Raw genomic sequence first — 25,724 nt, 5'->3', positions numbered from 1 at the left:
TTTCAGTTGATGTGTAATGAATCCAGAATGTATGATATTCTCATGTTTTTAGTTGCATTACAGAAAATAAAGGACTTTATCACAATATTCTTATTTTCTGAGACTGTCCTGTATATTAAAGTTGAAGTACCACACACACATGAGATGTGGTGAAATGTGACCCATCCTCTTGTTCACTCCCTGGGGAGCAGTGGGCAGCTATTTTTTGGTGATTTAACCCCCAATTCCAACCCTTGATGCTGAGTGCCAAGCAGAGAGGTAATGGGGTTTGAACTCACAACCTACCGATCTCAGGGCGACACTCTAACCACTAGTCCAGAGTATATTGCTTGTATTTCATTACATGACTTCTTCCCGGGAGTGAAAACCAGTGGTAGTCAACCAAGCCAAGATGGCTGTTTTTACTGCATGCAAGCAGCGCGAGAACTATATTTAGTACAAAAGAAGCTTAAATCTTCCTGCAGATACAACCAAAAAAAAATCAAACTCCAATGGAATCAATCCATATACTTTATCAATAAAATATTTGAGCGATTTCAAGGATTATATGCCGGTCTCTTTCCCAGACATATCAAACTATTGTGCTCCAGACGCCATTCTACACGACAAAAACTTGGAAAATCATGGAGGTCTACAACTTCTTTGTGTGTAGCTAGGTCAGGGAAGTTGGTATCAAGAGTCTCCTGGGTAAATATGCATCGTTTTTGCTGGGGTACGGTTGCATTTCATGATTTCACTTTGCGTATACTGCCATGTTTGTTGCTGTTGCACGCGCACGTGTCCTGTTTTTTTTACCCATCTTTATTAAAATATGTCAAGATTGTGTAAGTGCTGAAAGCTTCTTTTATGATTGTTGCCTTTTGGTAATAGCTTAACTCTTTTAGGTTTTGCTTACATTTGCTTTCTTTTATTTAAATTTGCCAATTTAGTGGTATTGAAAACACTCAAAGCAAACATGTGTTTAAGAAATACAAAAAACGTCAAGATAATACTAAATGGAAAAAATAGACATTAAAAGTTTATCAAACAAACCTTTAACGAAGTGATCACTGCAAACATTCTTTGACTCTGCTACCCTGGACTGGAGTGTGAGCTGCGTTTATCGTCGTCGTTCTGTAAAATTGTGCACTGTTCCGCCCTTCTATATTACCTCTGGAGTAGAGCTGGGCGATAACATTCTTGCTCATACTGCATTAATATATGCTCATTTGAAACTTTCATGCACAGAAGGAAATCACAACTAAGTCAATTTACCAAAACTGTATTTATTAAAGTTATTAAGCAATGGCACAAACATTCATGTAATTTCCTAAACAGAAAGTGCAAGATTGTCAGAGACATTTTAAGTGTGAAAAAAAAAATGAGTTGCATAATAGGAAATCAAATAGTGTTCGTCCTTCACTATGTGGTAGGTTACTACGGACGTTATTAAATTCTGTTGACTTATTTTTTTCATACGGTTTTGATCTGGAAATATTTGCCTCAGCATTTTGATGGTGTGGGCGTGTGGCACCAAACGTGGTTTGTTGACATGCGGAGTAAATACTCCTCATTCTCTAGCAGGTGACTTTTCAAATGATGCTAAATATTAGCAGTAATGCTACTTTTTGTAGCAATGCTTTTGGCCCACACGTGGTCGTGTGTGGGGCGGGGGGTGTGGTTGGGGCGTGGTTAAGAGGGGAGGAGTATATTTACAGCTACATTTCACCAACTTGAGTATTTCATATATATATATATATATATATATATATATATATATATATATATATATATATATATATATATATATATATATATATATATTTTTTTTTTTAATTTTATTTTTTAATTTATTTTATTGTATGAAATACTTTGACTTTCAGTGAATTCAGCTATAAATATTTATTTTATTATCTATATAAATAAAAGAAATAGTTGAATTTCAGACGGCACCTATCAAATATACAGTAATAAAAACACAGTTCTACTAACTGTACTGTGCTTGCTGGTTACTAAAAAACAACAACAACACTTACCTTTCATTATTTGAGTGACCTTTGTTCTGCCATTTGCGTATTGGCGAGCGATCTCCGAATTCGGGAACATAGCCTTCACGGATTTGTTGTAGACTTCCGCAAAGGAAAATGGGATGTTGCTTCCAGCTATCAGCATAGCCATCTTTGTCTCAGCATAAGTTACACCATCGTGTCTCCATTTTGCGAGGTGGCCCGTAATACTGGGTTGTGAACGATGCTGCGCTGCGAACGCTTTGTGCTTCGCTGACCGTTCATGACTGAGTATATCCGTTCGGCCACCATGTTCAATGGAGAAGTCTGTTCTACAAAATTTACAGGCAACATACTCCTTCCCCTTCGAACTCTCCTGGATAAACTGAAATTCTTGTTTCCAATCGTTTTGGAACTTGCAAGCGTATTTCTTCATTTTGCTCGTCGACGGCGTCGCCATGGCTGTAACTTCCTCGTTCTTCTGATTCGTCTCCTTGTGTGTGCAGTTTTTTTTATTAAAATCCGTAGATGTTGTGACGTGATTGGGCAGGCAAGCTGTTTATATTGTGGAAAAGCGGACGTGAAAAAAGCCCGTCCCCACTCAGGTCCGCATGGACCTGGAGGGGGCGTGGCCTTTAGCTCCGGTTGAATTTCGGGAGAAAATTTCTTCCGGGAGGTTTTCGGGAGAGGCGCTGAATTTCGGGAGTCTCCCGGAAAATCCGGGAGGCTTGGCAAGTATGCCTTCTACTATACATGTGTGAGGCATGATTTATAATTCAGCTTAAACGTTCACCAACTCAGAGGCCATGCAGAAGCTCATGCCAATAGCTGCGTAAATCAGTTACCTAACTGTGATCAATGCGCTGCTAAAAGTAGTTCCATGGTGTTAGATCTTATAATAACAATTTCGCTAATACTTGGTTATTATGTAGGTCAAGAAATGTAGATGAAGTATTTTTGGCTGTTTTTGGATAATTTTATTTAAAGGACTTTATGGGTAGAATAAATGACTCCATTTTCCTTCACCTCTCGTATTAGCCGTATATTAGGAATTAAAATGCATGAAATAAAGAAAATCATGTCTTATTGTCTTACATAGGGATTTTAAATTATAGGCGAAAGTGCAGTCCCCATTAATTACCAAAAATCCCAATAGTTTTCTACGTTACCTTTTAGGTGTGGATGGGTTTTAAATAAAGTGAACCAATTTTTTCATTCACTAAACAATTTTGAAATGCATAAAGCATTGCTTTTCCGCTTGACATGGCCATCACAAGATGATTACACAGTAGTTTGGTATTGCTAAGTTTTTACCAACAGACATTTGGGCCCAAAAATATTCCTACCAAACCAATAACCTGATATCCATTTATGTATGACGTTTTTAAACAGAAAAGTCAAAACAATTGAAATAAAAATTGTAATAGTCTGTACTAATATTTTACTTACACAATACCTTACATATGTTTTTGTCTAATAGAAAAGATAATAAACATGTTTTTGACACATTCGATGATCTTTCTTCCAGCTCTGTTCAGAGAACCCTTGAACAAATTCATTCGCCATTATGAGGGTTTATCTTATGACACGAAAGCCCTGCAAAACAGTCACCAGAGAGCAAAGAGGGCGCTCTCTCCTCATGATGGAACCGTGCACCTGGACTTCCATTCCCACGGCAGGTCAGTTATTTTGTTCAAGTCCACACGAGTACTTTCAAACCACCACCAGTTTTTCTCAGCCTTTTTCTGCCCTGAGTTCTGTGGCTGTATGGGTTGGATGGTTTCAAATTGATCGACAATGTCAATCGTCAACACAATGTAGATTATTGTAAAACAGTAGATTAGATTGGTGCTGAATAGGGTCATTGTATATGTCTGTCAATCTTTATGTATCTATATATCTATGCATTATATGTATATATATGTATGTATATATATATATATATATATACATATATATATACATATACATATATATATATATATATATATATATATATATACATATACATATATATATATATATATATATATATATATATACATATATATATATATATATGTATAAAGATATATATATGTATATATATATATAAATATATATATGTATATATATATATATATATGTATATATATATATATATATATATATGTACATAGAAGTGAGGCCTTTAATCCCTGGAAGACCATGTCTACTGTTAAGCATTGTGGTGGTACTATTATGCTCTGGGCCTGTTTTGCTGCCAATGGAACTGGTGCTTTATGGACAGTAAATGGGACAATGAAAAAGTAGGATTACTTCCAAAATCATCAGCCCGCAGGTTGGGTCTTGGGCGCAGTTGGGTGTTCCAACAGGACAATGACCTCAAACAGACGTCAAAAGCGGTAAAGGAATGGCTAAATCAGGCTAGAATTAAGGTTTTAGAATGGCCTTCCCAAAGTCCTGACTTAAATGTGTGGACAATGCTGAAGAAACAAGTACATGTCAGAAAACCAACAAATTTAGCTGAATTGCATCAATTTTGTCAAGGGTAGTGGTCAAAAATTCAACCAGAAGCTTGCTGGAAGTTTGTGAATGTTCTACCAAAAGCGCCTTATTGCAGTGAAAATTGCCAAGGGACATGTAACCAAACATTACAGGCCTACTGAAACCTACTACTACCGACCACGCAGTCTGATAGTTTATATATCAATGATGAATTATTAACATTGCAACACATGCCAATATGGCCGGTTTAGTTTACTAAATTACGATTTTATATTTCCCGCCGAGTTTCCTGTTCAAAACGTCGCGGAATGATGCCGCGTATGATGACGCGTGTTTGTGACGTCATTGGTTGGAAGGGACATAATAGCACAGCACCACTTACGGCTAAAAGTCGTCTCTTTTCATCGCGCAATTACACAGTATTTTGGACATCTGTGTTGCTGAATCTTTTGCAATTTGTTCAATTAATAATGGAGACATCAAATTAGAATGCTGTTGGTGGAAAGCGGTGGATTGCAGCTGCCTTTAGCACCGAAACACAGCCGGTGTTTGTTTGTTGCGAAGCTTTAACACAGAGCGGTCAAGCGAACATGTTTCTCTACGTCAACCAGCAAGTTTTTGTTTTGGAAAATTGTGATATTAAGTCTGCTCTTACCGGTGACTTGAGTGGATTACGTGACCTCATCCTGCAGCTCAAAAAGGCAGCTGTGATCTTGGCTCCTCGGCTTCTCTCAGAGACACTGCCGTTCACCGCAGCCATCTGACTTTGAGGTATGACACTAAAATACTATTAACACAATAAGCAATAAAGGGATTTTCCAGAATTATCCTAGTAAATGTGTCTAATTACATCTGAAACTCTCCCACTGCCGCCGCTAAGAGCCGTCACCTTTTCTTTTTTTTATTTATTATTTTATTCTTTTTTTTATTAGTGCTTCACTAACTTTCCTCATCCACGAATCTTTCATCCTCGCTCAAATTAATGGGGAAATCGTAGCTTTCTCGGTCCGAATTGCTCCTACTGCTGGTGGCTCACATTATAAATGTGAAGATGTGAGGAGCCATCACACCGGTGACGTCACGCGCACATTGTCTGCTACTTCCGGTACAAGCAAGGCTTTTTTGTTAGCGACCAAAAGTTGCGAACTTTATCGTCGATGTTCTCTACTAAATCCTTTCAGCAAAAATATGGCAATATCGGAAAATGATCAAGTATGACACATAGAATAGACCTGCTATCCCCGTTTAAATAAGAAAATCTCATTTCAGTAGGCCTTTAACATTGCTGTATGTATACTTTTGACCCAGGAGATTTGGTCACATTTTCAGTAGACCCATAATAAATTCAAAAAAGAACAACATTTCATGAATGTTTTTTTGTGACAAACATGTGCTCCAATCACTCTCACAAAAAAATAATAGTTATAGAAATTATTGTAAACTTAAGACAACCTCGTCATTATGTTCTTTACAGGTATATGTACACTTTTGACCACGACTGTATATGCATGTATATATACCTACATATATGTATATACTGTATATGTATGTCAAGTTTCCCCTTAATGTACTTGAATGTGGCGGACCGCCTTCACAATTTTATTACCGCCACCCCTTGAAAATATGTTGTTTGAGGTCTAAAAGAAACATCCATCCATTTTCTATCGCTTGTCCCTCTCGGGGTCGCGGGGGGTGCTGGAGCCCATCCCAGCTGCACCTGGGCGCAGAAGTTGGGGTACACCCTGGACAAGTCGTTACCTCATCACAGAGCCAACATAGTAAGACAAAAACTTTTATATTTGATTGAAGCCTGGACTCCCTTGTAGCACAAGTTTTCTGTCTATTAGTCTTGCTCTGACTTTTCTTCTAAGCCTAAAAAGCGTTCTTGTCTATGTGTGCTCAACAGCATTTTAGTGGTGGAATCAGATAATGACATGAATAGGAGTGTTTTCTCAGAAAAAAAAAAAAAAAAAAAAGTTTTCTCAAGAGTATTTACCAAACTTGTTAAAGGGGCACTATGATGAATGTTGTCTGTTCTGACTTATAAATATTGTTACAATATTGTTTATTTGTGTTAAACAATATCAAATCATAGTTCATGCATTTTGGTATGAGCATGTAGACAGTTTTGGACACTTCTAGTCAGTTTTGCATTCTGGCTACGTCATGATGGCACTACAAGGTGGATGTACTTATTTAGACATTGAGTCCAGCTCTCAGTCTCTGCTTCAAGCCATGAGAAAACACTAAAAAGGTAGGATAAAGTATTATTTTCATTTAATCATGGGATGTACACAAAAAATGCAGTGACATGCTAAAACAGCTTTTTTCATGTACTCTGAATCAATTGGCGAGTGTGGAGGTGTACCTACAAACCCTGTTTCCAAGTGAGTTGGGAAATTGTGTTAGATGTAAGTATAAACGGAATACAATGATTTGCGAATCATATTCAACCCATATTCAGTTTAATATGCTACAAAGACCACATATTTGTTGTTCAAACTGATAAAAAAAATTGTTTTGCAAATAATCATTAACTTTAGAATTTGATGCCAGCAACACGTGACAAAGAAGTTGGGAAAGGTGGCAATAAATACTGATAAAGTTGAGGAATGCTCATCAAACACTTATTTGGAACATCCCACAAGTGTGCAGGCTAATTGGGAACAGGTGGGTGCCATGATTGGGTATAAAAACAGCTTCCCAAAAAATGCTCAGTCTTTCACAAGAAAGGATGGGGCAAGGTACACCCCTTTGTCCACAACTGCGTGAGCAAATGGTCAAACAGTTTAGGAACAACGTTTCTCAAAGTGCAATTGTAAGACATTTTGGGATTTCAACATTTACGGTCCATAATATCATCAAAAGGTTCAGAGAATCTGGAAAAATCACTCCACGTAAGCGGCATGGCTGGAAACCAACATTGAATGACCGTGACCTTCCCTCAGACGGCATTGTATAAAAAACCGACATCAATCTCTAAATGATATCACCACATGGGCTCAGGAACACTTCAGAAAACCACTGTCACTAAACAGCTCATTGCTACATCTGTAAGTGCAAGTTAAAGCTCTACTATGCAAAGCGAAATCCATTTATCAACAACATCCAGAAACGCTGCCGGCTTCTCTGGGCCCGAAATCATCTAGGATGGACTGATGCAAAGTGGAAAACTGTTCTGTGGTCTGATGAGTCCACATTTCAAATTGTTTTTGGAAATATTCGACATTGTTATCCAGACCAAAGGGGAAGCGAACCATCCAGACTGTTATCAACGCAAAGTTCAAAAGCTAGCATCTGTGATGGTATGGGGGGGTGCATTAGTGCCCAAGGCACGGGTAACTTACACATCTGTGAAGGCACCATTGATGCTGAAAGGTACATACAGGTTTTGGAACAACATATGTTGTCATCTAAGCGCCGTCTTTTTCATGGACGCCCCTGCTTATTTCAGCAAGACAATGCCAAGCCACATTCAGCATGTGTTACAACAGTGTGGCTTTGTAAAAAATGAGTGGGTACTTTCCTGGCCCGCCTGCAGTCCAGACCTGTCTCTCATCGGAAATGTGTGGCGCATTATGAAGCGTGAAATACTACAGCGGAGACCCTTGACTGTTGAACGACTGAAGCTCTACATAAAAGGAGAATGGGAAAGATTTCCACTTTCAAAGCTTCAACAATTAGTTTCCTCAGTTCCCAAACATTTATTAAGTGTTGTTAAAAGAAAAAGTGATGTAACACAGTGGTGAACATGCTCTTTCCCAACTACTTTGGCACGTGTTGCAGCCATAAAATTCTAAGTTAATTATTATTTGCAAAAAAAAAAAAAATGTTTGAGTTTGTACATCAAATATCTTGTCTTTGTAGTGCATTCAATTGAATATGGATGGAAAAGGATTTGCAAATCATTGTATTCTGTTTATATTTACATCCAACACAATTTCTCAACTCAAATAGAAACGGGGATTGTAAATGTAAGAATCTGTAGTTTGGGGCAAAGACCGTATGTACTGTGCAGCACTATGTAAATTAAACTGTTGATTGGCCATATTAAATTATTTTACTTTTATAATTTTTTATGGTGTGGTAGTGTCTATAAACATTGGTGGTGCAGTAGTTCACAGCCACCTTTACTGTAGAGTTTAATGTAATCACTGAGTCTTAGCCTCCTGACTGGATGTAGTTATTTTATTCATAGCAGTCTGAATGTCAAATGTTTGTGGTTTCAGCAATTGTCTTTTGTCTGAATAATTCATCAGTCAGAAGTTGTAAAATAAATATATTGCAAATGCATTGGTTTGCATTACTCATTCTTTTTTTTCATGTTTAATATTTTCGCTTCTCTTTGTAGAAGCTTGTATAACATCGAAGATCAATGTGCCATTTTTCACTTAGGATACAAACCCCAAAAGAAGTGCAGTGCACACAGCAGCTTTAGGTTTGTGGAAATCCTGACAGGATTTTCTTTACACAGTTTCAAAATACTGATTGAGACATTTCATTGCACAAATGGGATGTTGATCAGATGAGTATTTTTCCAGCTGGTTGTCTGCTACAATCTGGGTAATGATGCCTGGTTGAGTAGTCACTGCATTGCCGGAGTTTGGGTAAGCTGGGGACTCATGTGCACCTCATGTGATGCATGCTTTCTTGTGATTTACAGGGAGGATTATGAAAACTGAACACTGACTATGCCGAAATGGTCTTGTGGTTATCCTCGTGACATATTTGTATTGAACACTACAATACTGAACAGCTATATACCATACATTAACATTTTGATGATAAAGTTGTCATGAGTCGAGTCCTTACATTTGCAGTGGCAACCCCCGTTCATAAACAGTACATTTTTTGTAATTTCTTTGGTGTTCTTTTGAAGATGTAGTTTAAATGCGTAAAGTCCAAAACCGTTTGCAAATGTCATTACATTTTGGGCAAAAGCTAACACAATTCCTTTAAAAGAAAGATAACATTTCCTCCAAATGTACTTTTCACCCTTTAAATAGCATATTGATCAGTTACAGAATATTGTTGCAGACAGCTGGTTTGAAATGTTTGTACTTGTGTATATGATGTATTAGTCATTTTTGTCATAGATTTATATCAGGGGTCGGCAACCCGCGGCTCCGGAGACGCATGCGGCTCCTTTGCATCTCTAATGCAGCTCAACTGCATAATCGCCGACACCCCAGACTGTTACGGGGGGATTCTGGATTTTGGTGCCTCTCCCGGACATCATCTGGGGTCAACGTTTTCCTTTTTTCTCTCGGACTACCACATTGAGGGCATGCCGTGATCGTTTTACTATTAACGTCCTCTACAACATGTCATTGCGCCTGCCTTTCACGCAATGCTACCTGCGTGCCGACCGGACGCATGCTTGCCAGTCCAGCAACATGTTGTATGTGGCTTCTGCAGATACACGTACACGACTGCAAGGCATACCGGGTGATACAGTTTACACTGACGGTTGTGATATAAACAACTTTAACACTCTTACTAATATGCACCACATTGTGAACCCACACCAAACCAGAATGACAAACACATTTCGGGAAAACATCCTCACAGTAACACAACATAAATGCAACACAACAAATACCCGGAATCCTTTGCATCCATGACTCTTCCTGACTATATTATACACCCCGCTAGCACAAAACCCAGCCCCCCCGTGCGCCGTTTGAGGTGGGCAGGGTTGGGGGTGCGGGGGTGTAAAAAATAGTCAGGAAGAGTCATGGATGCAAAGGATTCTGAGTGTTTGTTGTGTTGCGTTTATGTTGTGTTACTGTGAGGATGTTCTCCCGAAATGTGTTTGTCATTCTTGTTTGGTGTGGGTTCACAGTGTGGTGCATATTAGTAAGAGTGTTAAAGTTGTTTGTATCTCAACCGTCAGTGTAAAATGTATCACCCAGTATGCCTTGCAGTCGTATACGTGTATCTGCGGAAGCCACATACAACATTTTGCTGGACTGGCAAGCAGTTTGTACATGTTGTAGAAGGCGTCAAGGACAATGGCTTTATAGCACGCCCTTATTATTGTTGTCTGGATGACCACCAGCAGATATTCGCGAGAATGGTTGCGGCTCCCATTGTCTTCTTTATTATGTGAAACGGGTCAAAATGTCTCTTTGAGTGGTAAAGGTTGCCGACACCTGATCTCTATATTCACTGTATTTTTTTAGGAAAATGTTTTGATGAATTGCCCCCATCAAAGATGGCAAGGAAATAATCATACGTTGCAGGGGATGTTTGCATCCGGACACTAAGAGCGGGCGGAAACTTTGCATCTATGGCCGTTGAAACTTTGCATCTATGGCCGTTTGCTATGAAGGGATATTCCCCAATAGGTAATCAATTGCAATTCTATGTCCCTAAAAATATTTTGGGAAAATAAATCGTCTAAACGTCTCCCGACGCCTAGGTAATCAATTGCAATTCTATGTCCCTAAAAATATTTTGGGAAAATAAATCGTCTAAACGTCTCCCGACGCCTAATTTTGTGACCTGCATTCGACCATTCGCTAATCATATAAAAGATTACCCTCTCGATATGTGATATGTACAATATTCGGTATGCATTTATTATCAAAAGTTCTCCTTACCCTTTATCAGATGGGAATATTTTCCTGGCACATTTTAAATATCTCAAAACCTTGGACATTTTGTGTGGATATTTTTTAAGGTGCCTTGACCTTAGGAACATTTTGACTGGTTTTAGACCAAATTGTACACTGAATTAAAATGAATAAGCCATATTGTGTGCTGCTTTGTATTTAGATTTTTTTAAATTTGTTAGCATATTTAACTTATATTCTACATTCAGGCATTTCAACCTGCGGATGAGGAGAGACACTTCGGTATTTTCTCCAGATCTCGAAATTGAGGTGTCAGGAGAGGAAGCACCCATTGATACGTCACATATCTACAGTGGCGAGCTCTTGGGTACGTTTCCTTTGTCATACAGTATTACATTCTATCACAGCACTTTGAGCAACTTCTTACAACTTTGATCGACTTCACTTCAGAATGACCTCCTGCTGTCTTGTCTCTTGCAGAGTTAATATGACTCAGACCACCTCTTTGTCTTGTGTACTTGCGTGCGTGCCAATCACACATAAGAAAATGATTTTTTTTGGTGTTATATTACCACATTTATCATCAGGTTATCTTTGCTGTAGTGCAGGATGATATAAAACATTGCTTTTTAGCAATGATTTTATGTTCAGCCAAGAACAGTATATTTGTTGTGAAAATAGTCATTACGATGACTAGAATGTTATCTTCACTCTGGATCATTTAGTGTATTATGTTTTTAAGGGGAAAAGGACACGCTGACCCATGGTTCTGTGATTGAAGGGCGCTTTGAAGGCTTCATTAAAACCAACCAAGGGACATATTTTGTTGAACCCTCCGAAAGGTACCTTAAGGAGAACAATGTGCCCTTCCACTCCATTATCTATCATGAGGATGATATCAGTAAGTATATGATTCCGGTTTTCCTGACGGTATGATATACAAGAGTTTAGTGGGGCATTTTTATAGAAATGGCTTGAAATGCATATATAGAGCTATATAAAGAGCTACATTATCTTCTCTAACAGCCATGTAATGTTAAAACCACAAATAAGTAGGTAGAAGTCAAGTAGAATATAAGTGGGTAAACATGATAAACATTAAAATAAGAAAATCGCAAATAGCAGTGAACACACAGCCCCACCCTGCCTCAGCTGACTGTTATTTCAAAGGTGAATAACCTGATCCATGTTGGTTTAATAATAGGATTATAGGGAGACTGTCAATATATTTTGCAAATTACATTAAAGCCAATCAACTATTTTGGTATTCTGGGAAATGTTATTGTGACCTGATAACGCTATTCATGACAACGCTATCCACTCATGTCTTGAACTGTCTGTCTCTATGCTAACAGAAGCTCCATTTCCCCATCCTTATACTGTATTGTAGTTTGCCAATTGATCTTTATGAGGTGTATTCAACGATAGATTTGGGATTAATGCATCTTGTCTTCAGCCATGTACTCTGCAGCCTCATAGTTTTTCAATTCCTTTTATGACAATGGCAATGCAACCAGGAAAAGTATTTGGTGAGTGCTGACATCCCGATATGCGTAAATCCAGATGGTAATCCATATCTCTCCCAAAAAGTAATCACTTTTTTTGTATCCCATTTCTGACATTTTTTAAAAGATGAATCAAAATATGACCATGACTTTTTGAGCCAATCTATAGCGGAAGACAGAATCGTAGTGAAACCTCCTGTCAGACATCCAATGTCTTTGTCTCTGTGGGTGGAGGAAGGAACGCTACACAGTAGTAGCTTGTAATGTAAATATTAAATAATGTTGTGGAAGTGATTTGGATCAGCCCTAAAATGTAATGAATTGCTCCTTATCCCATTTTCAGACATTTCCCCACAGTTATATGAAAACCAATACATTTTTAAGCCATCTATAGTGGAATGGAAGAAATTTAGTGAACACTCGCAAGGTAACATAATAGAAATAAGCCGGATGAGGCCCAAAATCCAAACAGGTTGTGTTTCTTATCCTATTTCAGACATTTTCTAAAGTTGTCATGAAAATCAACCCATAATATTTTGAGTTATGTTGCCAACTAACTTAACTGTTTATTTCAATGTTTCCCATTGTAATAATTACAATAATTCTAAAATAATTCTGTTCCATATTACAATATGTATTGTAGTATGACATAAAAATGTTATTGTATGATATAACTATTGTTTGTATAGTTATTTCAACATCTTCACTGTGGCTAATATAATGCTGCTACTTTGGGGCAATATTTATATGTCACTTGAAAAACTTTATGGTGAGAGCCGGCGGGAGCATGGATGTCAACAATGTCGCAAGGATGCAAAACACCACGGTGGTTAAATCAACAAGACCTGAAGAGGAAATGGTCCCTATTTAATTTTAATTAAGAAAGTCAAGACATCAAACCAAAAAAATTGGCAGGCCAATCCGTAAAACGTGCCTCCACTGAGCTGTTGTTAGCTACTTGAACACATGTTCTTTTCTATCACTTGAAGACACTACATTAAGTGCAAAGACATTGTTAAAATGCGACAAAGTACTAACATTACCTCAAAATCACGATGTGATAAAAAGAAAAACACCAAAGATTTTGATGTAGTCGTCCAAATTCAGCTTGAATGACAAGCAGTCCTGCAGACACAGAAATTACAGATTCAATCTCTAAATTCATGTGGCCTAGTAAACAATGTCGAAATAAGTGCCGATAGAAATGACAGATTCAATATCTAGATTCATGTGGCCTAGTAAACAATGTTGAAATAAGTGCCGATATTAAAAATATATTTTTTAAATTTTTTGTCTAGTTGTTATATATAAAATATAAGCAACATTGGCATTCATTTCATGTGTGTAATATATTTAGAATTTTTAGAAAAAATACTATATAGTGATATCTTTATTTGGATATAAAATTACCGATAACGAGTTGTTTATTTTTATATTCATATCGCCATGAATATAAATTCATTAGTGTGATAGCAAGGAAAATCCAGGTCCAGTCCATTAAAATTATTTACCAGAAATTATACTGCTAAAGTGTACATTCACACATTATTAAGCACCATGTGCACTCCAGGTGTAGGTAAGTAGCCTTGAGGCTAGGGTTTCAACTCGCATTATTTTGATAGATGACTCGTCATCAACTATCTTAGCGATTAGTCAACAAATAGGATTATGAAACATACATGTATTCAGCGGCTCTAGTCATTGGTTTTCTAAATACAGCTTAAGATATTTTAAGGCAAGTACTAACAGTAAATCTAAAACTACAATACTTTTTCATAGATATTTATTTATACTATAACTGTGTTGCTCATTGGGCTGTTAGAAAAATTATAACTGTTTTGAAGATATGTCTATTTCAAAGCAAGCAAATAGCTGATAAAAACAAAGAATCTTTGTTGTTTGGTCAGTGCCAGGAACATTAAATGGCGAATTGTTGCACCGCTAGTTCAGAACCATATTTTCAATGTGTTTTTAATTGTAACTGCTCATGTCACTGCTAATACGCACAGATTGTGTTTGCAAATTAAGCCTTGCACATACGCTCAGATCTATTTTCTTTGTCATTCTGGCTTTTCTTTTGCTGTGGAGCTCCTCATGCTGGCACAGTGGCGCTTCACTGTTCCATTCGGCACACAAGCAGGATTAATGCAGTTTGTGCTAGCCTGAAGACAAGTTTGTCATTAAGTACTGTAGTGGTAAAGGTGTATCTTTTTCTGCTTTGTGAAGTTTTGAGAAATAGATTTGTTGGTTTGTGGTGAGACAAGCCCTTGGTGAATATGCTTTTGATTGAAGACTTTCCCTTGTGTGACTTCTCCCAGATCACTGCTTCCTCTTCCATAGAAACTGATAGTGCAGTATTTGATAAGTACTTTTTTTCTATCAGCTTATCCTCATAAATATGGCTCTGGTGGAGGCTGCGCTGACCACTCCGTGTTTGAGAGAATGAAGAAGTATCAGACAACTGCAGTAGATGAGCCTGCCAAAGTAAGTGCCAACATCACTGCAAAGCCCTTCACCTGATGAAATAAATCCTTATTTGTCGACAAACTGTCTCACTCGTGTACCCTATACTGTGTTTGTCCTGTGTGTTGATTATTTGTGTATGCAAAACATAATTTTCCTTTTTTCAATTATCTTTAAGATGATTTTATCATTATGCTTATTTTTATGTTCAACTGATGCTGTTTATTTATGCAGAGGGCAGTGAGCACATTAAAAGAGGAGCCCACCAATGGTCCTGTGATTTTAAGGAAGAAGAGGGCAACAGGAAAAGACAAAAATATTTGCCTATTATTTATTCAGACCGATCACTTGTTCCACGAGTACTACGGCAGTCGAGAGGCTGTCCTGGCACAGGTACCATCACACATACACAAAAATAATTAATGTTCTAAAAGGGGCGTTCACACATTGCTGGTTTAGATGGCCGTTCATGCCAATTCGCCATGTTCCGTCAAAGAATGTGATCTCCGTACACAAATTTTGCTTGGTTGTCACTCATCCGTCATAAGGAGACACCATTTGAAATGGATCTTGTTTAAAACACCTTTCACCGTGTAAAGAACAGCAGCCTCTGTGTTTGCAACACTAGATCCATGATAAAACTGTTAATACCGCCATTATGTCGTCAGTCACTTTTTGCTCCTAAATCTTCACTTGTGAATACGGAGAGGGTGGAGATAAACACAGAATCATCACGGTCTCACACCCTAGGACTGCAGTTTATGCGGAGTAAAGAGTGCAGGATTCCGCCACTTTCAGGAAGATCCGTGGTCCTACCGTGCCAATCCACGTTGGTGCTGTGTTCAGAAAGGCTTTCTGTCATCAGTGGAAAACGGTTCTCAAACCGCCATCTAATCTGGCATTGTGTGAACACACTTTTAATCACTCGCTCACTATTCTTTGGAGGAATTAAGGGTATACAATATATACTAGTGTACAACATTGCCTCTTGATGCCCTATACATGAATGAGCAATAATCCATACTTTAACTTTGGCCACAGATCTCCAGCCATGTTAAGGCTGCTGACTCCATTTACAAAGCCACAAACTTCTTGGGCATTCGAGACATAGGTTTCATGGTGAAAAGAGTCAGGGTGAGTTTGATGTTTTCAAATCTATTCTGAGTCTTCGTATGCAAGACGTTTATAAAACAATATATTGATATTTTAGCCAATGGCAGGTTATCTTTGTGTGAGAACCTTCACCTTCCTTTCTGATTGATCTGCTACCCCTTAGATAAACACCACAGCAAACGTGAAAGACATTACCAATCCTTTTCGTTTTGCCAACATCGGAGTGGAAAAGTTTTTAGAGCTGAACTCTGAACAGAATCACGATGACTATTGCCTTGCCTACGTATTCACTGACAGGGACTTTGACGAAGGCGTCCTTGGTTTGGCCTGGGTCGCCTCTCCTGCAGGTTGGTCACACAAAGCCCTGTATCAGTAACTTTCTGTGTCATACTTAGAACGGGAAGTAACCACACACCTTGAACAAAGCATCTTATTTGCTTTTACTTTTAATTTAATAATTTAATGAAGGACCCGGGGTCCGGCCCACACTCCTCCCTGGGAAGGGGTAACTCATTATCTTCACAATCTAGTAAAAAGTAATAATGTACTTTTAGTAATGCTTAACTATTGGAGAAGAATGTAGGATAACTTAATGCAAGTATTTCTGTGTTTAACAATATTGTTTCAGCTAAAAAAAACACATGGTGGGAAACTCCAAAATGTGTAATCATTATTGCATGGTTAAAAAAAAGTAAAGCAGACCATAATAGAAAAAAATATATAGTAATGCTCAGTTGATACAAAACTGTTACTTTCTTAAAAAAATCAATGCTGGTGGGAGATTTCCTTACATTTACAGACCTGAGAACCACATCGTATACATAAATGGACTACACTGAGATGAAATACACATTGCTAATGTTTTAAGCGCTGAAGTGTCTCGTTCTGAATGCTATTTCTGATGTTGCTCCCTATAACAGTTTCGGCAGTGCTGTAAATTGTACCCATCATGTTAACTTATTTATTACAACAGGCTGAGAGAGTTGCTTTGTTTTTAAGACATTTACTATTAAACACTGAACCCCTTACTGTATGTTGAAAGATAACCTGCTTTGTGTTCATTCGACTTTGGCCACTCAATGCTGCCCCCTGCTGAAAAACATAAATGCACATGCTGCCTTTTGCTAAAGATGTTTGTAAAGTTCTATCAAAATGTTTGACTAAATATTATTTATTTTGTTAATTAAAAATTATAAGCTTTAACTTGGATTCGAGAACAAATTGTACTTTGTTTTTTATTTAAACTTTAGTTAGGTAGTGACCTAGCATTATGGCCCCTAAGCAGCCAATGGCAGCATATGGCCTTTGTCAATCAATAATACACTCTGACCACAGCAAGCTCTGGAGGCATATGTGAGAAGAGTAGAGTCTACTCTGATGGAAGGAAGAGGTCCCTGAACACTGGTATTATCACAGTGAAGAACTATGCCTCACACGTCCCTTTAAAGGTGTCTCACATCACTTTCGCCCATGAGGTTGGCCACAACTTTGGCTCTCCTGTAAGTTTTATCTCATTAACCACTGGAAATTATGCACCTCTGAACGTTGCTTTTCACATTTAACTTTTCAAAACATGTGTATGCACTCACAGCATGACTCCGGGACTGAGTGCACCCCTGGAGTATCCAGAGATAAAGAAGCGGGCAATTACATCATGTATTCAAGCGCCACTTCTGGAGACAAGCCCAACAATAACAAGTTTTCAGACTGCAGCATCCGAAATATGAGTGCGGTTCTGGTAAAGAAGAAGGACATCTGTTTTGTTGGTAAATTCTGCATTTTACCTTTTTGGTCCTGCTTTAGTAAGTTATGTTTTGCAAGGTTGGGATTCCAGTTGTGATTCAATTGTGTGTATGTATGTAAATGTACAGTATCTGGACAACCCATCTGTGGCAATAGACTTGTGGAAGAGGGAGAACAATGTGACTGTGGCTACAGTGATCAATGCAAAGATCCCTGCTGCTATGATGCCAACGAACCGGACGGCACCAGGTGCAAACTCCAACCTGGAAAGAACTGCAGGTTAGATGTATTCTGTTTATTGTATATACTTATATCCCTGTCTTATGTTATCCAATTGACCATACTTTGTGTTTATTCTATCTAGACAAGGTGTAGGTGTAGTGATGTAAACTTTGTTTACCTTGACTTGTTTCAAGTTGAAACATGTGAAGGTAAAAACAATAATAGACACTGAAGGTGTATTCAATAAGAAGGTAGAGAGAATCCTTTAAAGCCATCAAATTAGCTGTTAATTTCAATGTAATTTCCATATTTGTAAAGGCATTCAAGAAAGTTAATTATATATATATATAGCACAAAAGGTGAAGCTTAATGCACTGCAATGCATGGATTGGTCAAAATATAAACATGTTTTCAAACAAATTAGTTTTTGGAAAAGCCAGGAACAAGAACAAAAATAGTTCTTCAATTTACTGTTGTGTAGTCACTGTGATGCCCACTATGTTTCTGAAATATGTGAATAATATTTGATTTATTTCCTGCAGTCCAAGCCAAGGCCCATGCTGCACGGAGGAGTGCTCTTTTAAAGACTCAACAGAAATTTGTAGAAAGGAGTCTGAGTGTGCCAACATCGGAACGTGCAACGGTTTGATTGCTGGGTGTCCTACTTCTCAATCAAAGGACAACCTCACCTCTTGCAATGAAGAAACACAAGTCTGTCTCAATGGAGTAAGTTAGCTTCAGTTTGACTTGTAATTTGTTTCATTCTTAATACTACTGTATTAAGCATATTACTTTTGTTTGATGCAGGTCTGCAGTGGTTCCATTTGTGAGAAGTACGGTCTTGAAGTTTGCACCTGTGCCAGTGAAAATAGCAAGAATGAGGCGGCTGAACTCTGTCACGTATGCTGCATGGAGAAAAGTGGGTGACAAGCTGCAAAAGTCGCTAAAAGTTTAGAATGCCCGGCTCCCATCATTGTAAGAACTCACTTCTCTTTCTGTCGGCAGTGAACCCTAGCACCTGTAGCAGCTCGGGCTCAGAGAAATGGGCCCCGTTTTTCAACAAAAAGGTCATAAATATGCAGCCCGGCTCACCGTGCGATAACTTTAGGGGCTACTGTGATGTGTTCATGAGGTGCCGCCTGGTGGATGCTGATGGGCCTCTGGCGAGGCTTAAGAATGCCATATTCAATTTAGAACTGTATGAAACAATTGCTGAGTGGATAGTGGTGAGTGTCTAAAATAGATTGACACATTCATGCAGATCTTCACTGCAGATAATGATACATCCTATATTTGATTGGAGTGTGTAAGTGTATATCATTTTTATATCTCTCGTCAAGGATCACTGGTGGGCAGTGCTTTTGATGTGCATCGCGCTTATATTGGTAATGGCTGGCTTCATCAAGGTTTGCAGTGTGCACACTCCAAGCAGCAACCCAAAACTGCCTCCTCCAAGGCCACTACCAGGTATACACAATACAGACAGTGCATATCTACCTATTGGAATCAGCTGAGCAGAACCTTAGAATTACATGTTATCGCTCAGATAATCGACTTTAAAACCACTCTACTAGTGTCCAAATCATGCCAAAGTACATTGCTGACATGTAAGAACCATATGAACCATCTCGGGCTCTGAGAACAGCAGCGAGTGGTCTCCTGCTGGCACATTTAGATCCCCCAAAACATTATTTAGCTTTTTATAAATCAAACTTAAAGACCTGCCAAGCATGAACACATTTTATAAGTACTCCACCTGAAGTCAACTCAGTGAGCAACTTCAACTCGTGGAGCTGGAAGTAATCACTGTGATATATTGCAAATGTTGATCTGAAATCAGAGGAGCAGTTCACAAATGAGTCTACAAGAAATCCATTAAAAAAGGCCGACAATTCGCAGCCTTTATGGTCCCAATGCCTTAGCGTGAGTGAGCCAGCCTAGCGTACACTGGTCTTTCAAAACAGGACCATACTCCACGCCTTAAAGACTGAACTTGAAATTGAAACTGGCAAAATACGAAAAAAATAATGATAAATGTGTACCCAAAGAGCAGTGAAGTGTTAAAGTGAACTCAAAGTCAATATTCAGTGTATAGCACGCAAAATGACTTTATGCTAGCATTTGACTATTGCTAAAACAAAGCTTTGATCTGTTGTTGCCTTGTAGGTACCCTGAAGAGAAGAAGACACCAACAGAGAGACTCACAAGGGATGCCGGTGAACTTTCGGCACCAAAGGGAAAACTATCAAATGGGTGAAATTAGGTATTGAGAGACTGGGAGCATATGACAAGTCGTCACTTGCTAATTTCTAGCGCCTACACTGGAAGAAATGGAGTTGCCAAAAGCAAAGGAATAGTGTCCAAAGTCAATTTACAAATGAAGCCCTCATCTTGCTGACAGCTTATCTCACAGACAGGAAACTGTTCATCTTTTTATGACTGCTCCTCCTCGACGGCCCCTTTGTCGCAAGGCGTCCCGCTGTGCTCGGCACTTTGTCCTCACCTCTTCATCCTCCACCTCCTCAGCCTCACCCTGATTATTCATAGCGTTGGTCTCCAATTCCACTGTTATACCGATGATATTCAACTCAACATATCCACAAAATCCATCAACCCTAAGACTCATTCTACCCTCTTAAACTGTCATTCTGAATCAGCTTCTTGATGCAAACATATTTCCTTAAACTTAAGTGTACCAAATTTGTCATCTTCATAATAGGTCCAAATTCCCTCACCTCTATAGCAAAAGTTCTGATTCTCCTTAAATAATGCTACCCTTCACCCGCACCCCACCACCGGAACCTTGGAGTCATCCTTTACAGTAAACCAGGCCCCCTCTTACGTCAAGACTTGCTCTACCCTACACCTTCTGTGAAGAAACTTCCTTACCTCCTTACAAGGACACTAAGCAGTGGACCTGGGGGGTGCAAAACCCTCCGTTGCCGCACCCTTCCTCTTGAACTTGCTTTCCCCACACATCCGTGACAACTGCTGACACTACTACCTTTGATACTAACTTAAAAAAAACACCTATTCCACACTGCTTTTAACGCAAAACTTTTTGAAACTTTCAAATTTGGTAATACATCACATCACAACATTTTAATCTTGCTTTCTGTATGTATTTTTAAAAAGCTTTTCTGTTTTCGCACTTGTCTTACATGTTTTACCCTGTAAAGCATCTTGAGTTTTTGAAAAGGGCTCCATACATAAGATGTATTATCATCGTCATTATTATTATCAAACGGACTACTCTATGCCTACGTGTGAGGTGGAACTCACATTGCAACTGAATCGTCACTGGACAGCACGCTTCGTGCTCCTGAGAGCCAGAAGAGAAGTTCACTGAGCTCTGTTATGCGGTCTTGATCGTAACATTTTTTCACTGGGCTGTTTTTTGTTTTATACCAGGGGAAGCTGGCAGCTTACCTTAAGGCCCATCTCTTGAAATATTCTTACAGTACATTTAAATTTGACCACCAATCAAAACACTTGTGCTGCCAATGTTATTTTACAAGGTTCTAAATGAAAAGCCATAGAAACACAAACTTTTTCTAATGTATTGCCTTTATTCTTTCAGCTTGTACAGTTCTCTCAATGGTGATTGTTTCTCTCAGGATTAATAAAACAGAAAAGAATGGTTAGGTTATTTCCTAAATGGTGCCTCCCGAAAGCTTTATGGATAAGTAAGTTTAGAATGTGCAAAAAAAAGTGCATTATGTGGGGCATATTCAATGGTATTTAATGTGTGAACGTGAGTGTGAATGTTGTCTTTCTGTGTTGGCCCTGCGATGAGGTGGTGACTTATCCAGGGTGTACAACGATTTCAGCCTGAGTGCAGCTGGGATAGGCTCCAGCACCCCCGTGATCCCGAGAAGAACAAGCAGTAGAAAATAGATGAATGGACTATTTATCTAAATTTGTTATGTGATTTTTGTGTTAAGGGTGAGGGAGTTGGCTGTTTTTTTGTCACTGAGACAACTTTGACTGAATTGCAAGCAAACTTTTACCCAATCTTTACAATTCTGTTTTGTTTTTGTACTTAATGTGCCCACTGACAGCAGATCCAACTTAAGCTGAGGCGTATTGTCAGTGACCCCACAACTTAGGTTTTGTCTTCACTTTTGGTTTGTATGTGAATACAGTATGTTATAAATGTGACAAAAACTTTGTTTTTAGTCTTTTAATGCCTCTTGCTGAATAAAATTCACTTCTGGAATATCAAGTCCATTCAGTCTACATGTAACACCTCAGCTAATGGTTGGTGCGTTTGATGATGTCTTAGAGATGTTAGTGACGCATTCATGTTTTCCACCAAATTCATGCATTTGTTTTGCATTCATGTGTTGTAACAATGTGGGGGTTTTCAATTTCTGTTTGATGCAACACTTATTTGGGGTTTAAAAGGACTTATGTCCGTATACTGCAGTGCTGATTTTATGTTTTACTGTAACTTCAATGGTTTTTGCTTTTTACCTAAGTATTTGCTTTATTTGAAATGCATTAATAAATCATCTTCACGTACAGCTTTAATGTATGACATTTCTACACAATGAGGTCAACCGCACGCTGATGTCACCCTGGAAGTCAGCACAAACTGCTTAAGTGGTTTGTCCAGCATGTACTGGAGACCACAAAGATTATGACATTTATTTTTTGCATAGGTTTTTCATTTTGATTCACTACTGTAATTTGTGACAACTTTACAAAACATTCTGATGTAAAGTGTTGTGATTCCCTGAACTTGCCAATATTACAGTGCAGCCGGAAATTATTCACAGCACTTAACATTTTCCCAAAATTTTGTTGTTACATTCCAAAATGGAATTAATTAATTTTTGTCCTCAAAAATCAAGACACAATATCCCACAATGACAATGTAAAAAGTGTTTTTTTTTTTTTTTTTTTTTAAGTATTCCTAGCTTTTGCTCAATACTTTGTTGATGCACCTTTGGTTTTGCTCAATACTTTGTTGATGCACCTTTGGCAGCAATTAGAGCCTCAAGTCTTTTTGAAAACAATGCACCAAGCTTGGCACACCTATCATTGGGCATGTCTTTGTTGCCCATTCTTTGTAGCTCCTCTCAAGCTCCATTAAAAGTGGATGGAAGTGTTAGTTTTCCTCGGGGATGTCTATGTATATTACTGCATTCATCTTTCCCTCTATCCTGCCGCTGAAAACGATCGCCACAGCATGATGCTGCCACCACCATGCTTCATTGTAGCGGCAATATTGGCTTGGTGATGAGTGTTGCCTCATGGTTTCCTTCAAACATGATGCCTGACATTCACACAAAGAGTTCAATCATTTGTCTCATCAGACCAGAGAATTTTGTTTCTCAGTTGTATTTACGGAAATGACTTTCGTCTGCTCAATACCATACAGTCCTGATTGGTAGATTGCTGCAGAGTTTGTTCTACTGGAAAGTTCCCCTCTCTCCAAAGAATGCTGTGGTTCTGACAGTGACCATCTGGTTCTTAGTCACTTTCCTGACAAAACTAAGATGAATGTACAGAGACATCATGGAGGAAAAGCAACAATTCCTATCCAATCTGATGGGACTCGAGAGGTGCTGCAAACATTGTGGTTAGGGGATATTGTCTGTAGAGTATTAAGAAAAAACAAGAACTTTTGTATTGAGGCTGTAACCTATAGGAATACTTTTCGGATGCACTACAAATGTTTCTACACTCAACATTAAATGACACATTGTCTTATTTATCAGGAGCAGGAACATCCTCAGACCTTTCCGGGTGTTGCACTGCACATCATTTGGATGTGAGGTGGAACCCAAAGAGCACATCAGTGTTTTGAATGAACAGGTGAGTCTCTGAAGTGATTCCCCTTGTGGTGGTGCCTCGGTGGGTCCTGTTGACATCTCACAAACACTGTTTCTTGTGACATTTGCACATGCTGTGCACCAATTTCCATGGGACAAAAGGATGTCCTAAGTGGTAAAAAAAAAATGCACACAAGGGAAACATGTTGAAGACCAGTTGTATAGAGGCAGGATGGAACCACTAGGTGGTGTTGAAGTCCCACAATGACAATGCAGGCTAGAGACTCAGTAAATGGCATATTCTCACTTGGTGTGATTTACTTGACATATTTTCACTTGGTGTGATTTACTTCACTTTTCTTTCTGTCGTGTCTCCATATCTTTACTCGAGTGCACAGGTGTCAAACTCGAGGCCTGGGGGCCAAATCTGGACTGCCACATTATTTTGTATGGCCTGCGAAAGCCTGGAAATAATGTCTTGATGTACATTTTCTTAATGTATTTATTCTTTCCATTTGACACAAACAAAAAAACAATACTTTTACTGCTACTACTACATGTATTTTGAACTTGAATATTATACTATAATACAACAAATGTTTTATGGCCATACATTCCAAACATGTTTTATTATTATTATTTATTGGGACGGCGTGGCGCAGTGGGGAGAGTGGCCGTGCGCAACCCGAGCGTCCCTGGTTCAATTCCCACCTAGTACCAACCTCGTCACGTCCGTTGTGTCCTGAGCAAGACACTTCACCCTCGCTCCTGATGTGTGCTGGTTGGCGCCTTGCATGGCAGCTCCCTCCATCAGTGTGTGAATGTGTGTGTGAATGGGTAAATGTGGAAGTATTGTCAAAGCGCTTTGAGTACCTTGAAGGTAGAAAAGCGCTATACAAGTACAACCCATTTATCATTTATTTATTAAAATGAAAATAATTACTTAAATATGTTTGACTATTAATTTTAAAGTTATCTATCAAATTGTTCACTATAAAATGAAAATAGTAGCCCAGTCACCATAATTTTACTGCAAGGAAAAGAAAATGTGGTATTTATGTCGGACAGACAGACCAAGTATGGTAAATATACATATATATATAGATGTATGTACATGTGTGTATATGTATGTGTGTGTATATATATATATATATGTATATATATATAAAATATATACACATATATATATATATATATATATATATATATATATACACACACATATATACGTGTGTATATATATATATATAAAAAAGTGGTACTTTGTTTTTTCTATATACAGAAATAAAATGTAAACACAACTTAATATGCTGTTAAAAAACCATTGTCATTTTTTTGTTAAAATTCTGGCAACTGAGCTGCCCGTTTTTTTATCTGTAAAATCTGCAGAATTTTTACAAGCGTACTTAAAACACAATGAAATGCATCTGCAATTGTGTAGTCATATATGTCTTTAGTGTTACCAATGGCTCTCTGAACTGCGATGTGGCCCGCAATGAAAATGAGTTTGACACTCCTTCACCCCAGCTCTACTATGTGAGAAGCAATGTAACACTGGTAATCTTAACATACCGCTTTTGTGTGTCACCATCTTTGACGCTGATTTTGCCTACAGTCAGCAGAGGTTGGATCTGGTGTCCACTCCAAGGCATGATGGTCTGCACCCTATTCCACATGTGCTTCCACAGAGCTGATCCTTGCCATTGGAACTTGAGCAACATTAGAGCCCCCAAATGTCTGTCCAAGGTTATCAGCGAGGAATAGGTCTTATTCCCGAAAACATGCTCTGTACTGGGCGAGAGAAACCATTTGATACTCTGAACAAGAAGGATAGTAGGCTTGAAAAAG

The 25,724-nt window shown here is 38.4% G+C and overlaps 2 protein-coding genes across 5 annotated transcripts in view; one reads left to right on the top strand and one right to left on the bottom strand.

Moving 5' to 3' along the window:
* adam10a (ADAM metallopeptidase domain 10a) overlaps nucleotides 1-22,622 on the top strand; it is a 33,085-nt gene extending 10,463 nt beyond the window's left edge. Inside the window, exons 2-16 of one of the 4 annotated variants that reach the window (XM_061881960.1) lie at nucleotides 3,514-3,664; nucleotides 11,299-11,417; nucleotides 11,832-11,951; nucleotides 14,939-15,039; nucleotides 15,253-15,411; nucleotides 16,060-16,152; nucleotides 16,295-16,478; nucleotides 17,467-17,630; nucleotides 17,723-17,897; nucleotides 18,003-18,153; nucleotides 18,639-18,822; nucleotides 18,904-19,015; nucleotides 19,102-19,322; nucleotides 19,437-19,563; nucleotides 20,263-22,622. In XM_061881960.1, coding sequence (XP_061737944.1) covers nucleotides 3,514-3,664; nucleotides 11,299-11,417; nucleotides 11,832-11,951; nucleotides 14,939-15,039; nucleotides 15,253-15,411; nucleotides 16,060-16,152; nucleotides 16,295-16,478; nucleotides 17,467-17,630; nucleotides 17,723-17,897; nucleotides 18,003-18,153; nucleotides 18,639-18,822; nucleotides 18,904-19,015; nucleotides 19,102-19,322; nucleotides 19,437-19,563; nucleotides 20,263-20,366 — 2,165 coding nt within the window. In that variant the 3' untranslated portion in view covers nucleotides 20,367-22,622. Of the gene's footprint in view, nucleotides 1-3,513; nucleotides 3,665-6,092; nucleotides 6,251-11,298; nucleotides 11,418-11,792; nucleotides 11,952-14,938; nucleotides 15,040-15,252; nucleotides 15,412-16,059; nucleotides 16,153-16,294; nucleotides 16,479-17,466; nucleotides 17,631-17,722; nucleotides 17,898-18,002; nucleotides 18,154-18,638; nucleotides 18,823-18,903; nucleotides 19,016-19,101; nucleotides 19,323-19,436; nucleotides 19,564-20,262 lie in introns of those variants that run through there. The other 3 variants (XM_061881951.1, XM_061881967.1, XM_061881976.1) reach the window with 3 other exon arrangements.
* The window catches only part of lipca (lipase, hepatic a), a 31,386-nt gene continuing 26,443 nt past the window's right edge, over nucleotides 20,782-25,724 (bottom strand). The window contains exons 8-9 of the mRNA XM_061881989.1: nucleotides 25,449-25,667; nucleotides 20,782-24,044 (exon numbers count right to left, since the gene is read on the bottom strand). Coding sequence (XP_061737973.1) covers nucleotides 23,900-24,044; nucleotides 25,449-25,667 — 364 coding nt within the window. The 3' untranslated portion in view covers nucleotides 20,782-23,899. The remainder of the gene's footprint in view (nucleotides 24,045-25,448; nucleotides 25,668-25,724) is intronic.

The sequence above is a fragment of the Nerophis ophidion genome, linkage group LG02, assembly GCF_033978795.1.
Source record: "Nerophis ophidion isolate RoL-2023_Sa linkage group LG02, RoL_Noph_v1.0, whole genome shotgun sequence".
Lineage (NCBI taxonomy): Eukaryota > Metazoa > Chordata > Actinopteri > Syngnathiformes > Syngnathidae > Nerophis > Nerophis ophidion.
The sequence above is the reverse complement of the archived record's forward strand: the minus strand, read 5'-3'. Positions and strand labels throughout refer to the sequence as shown.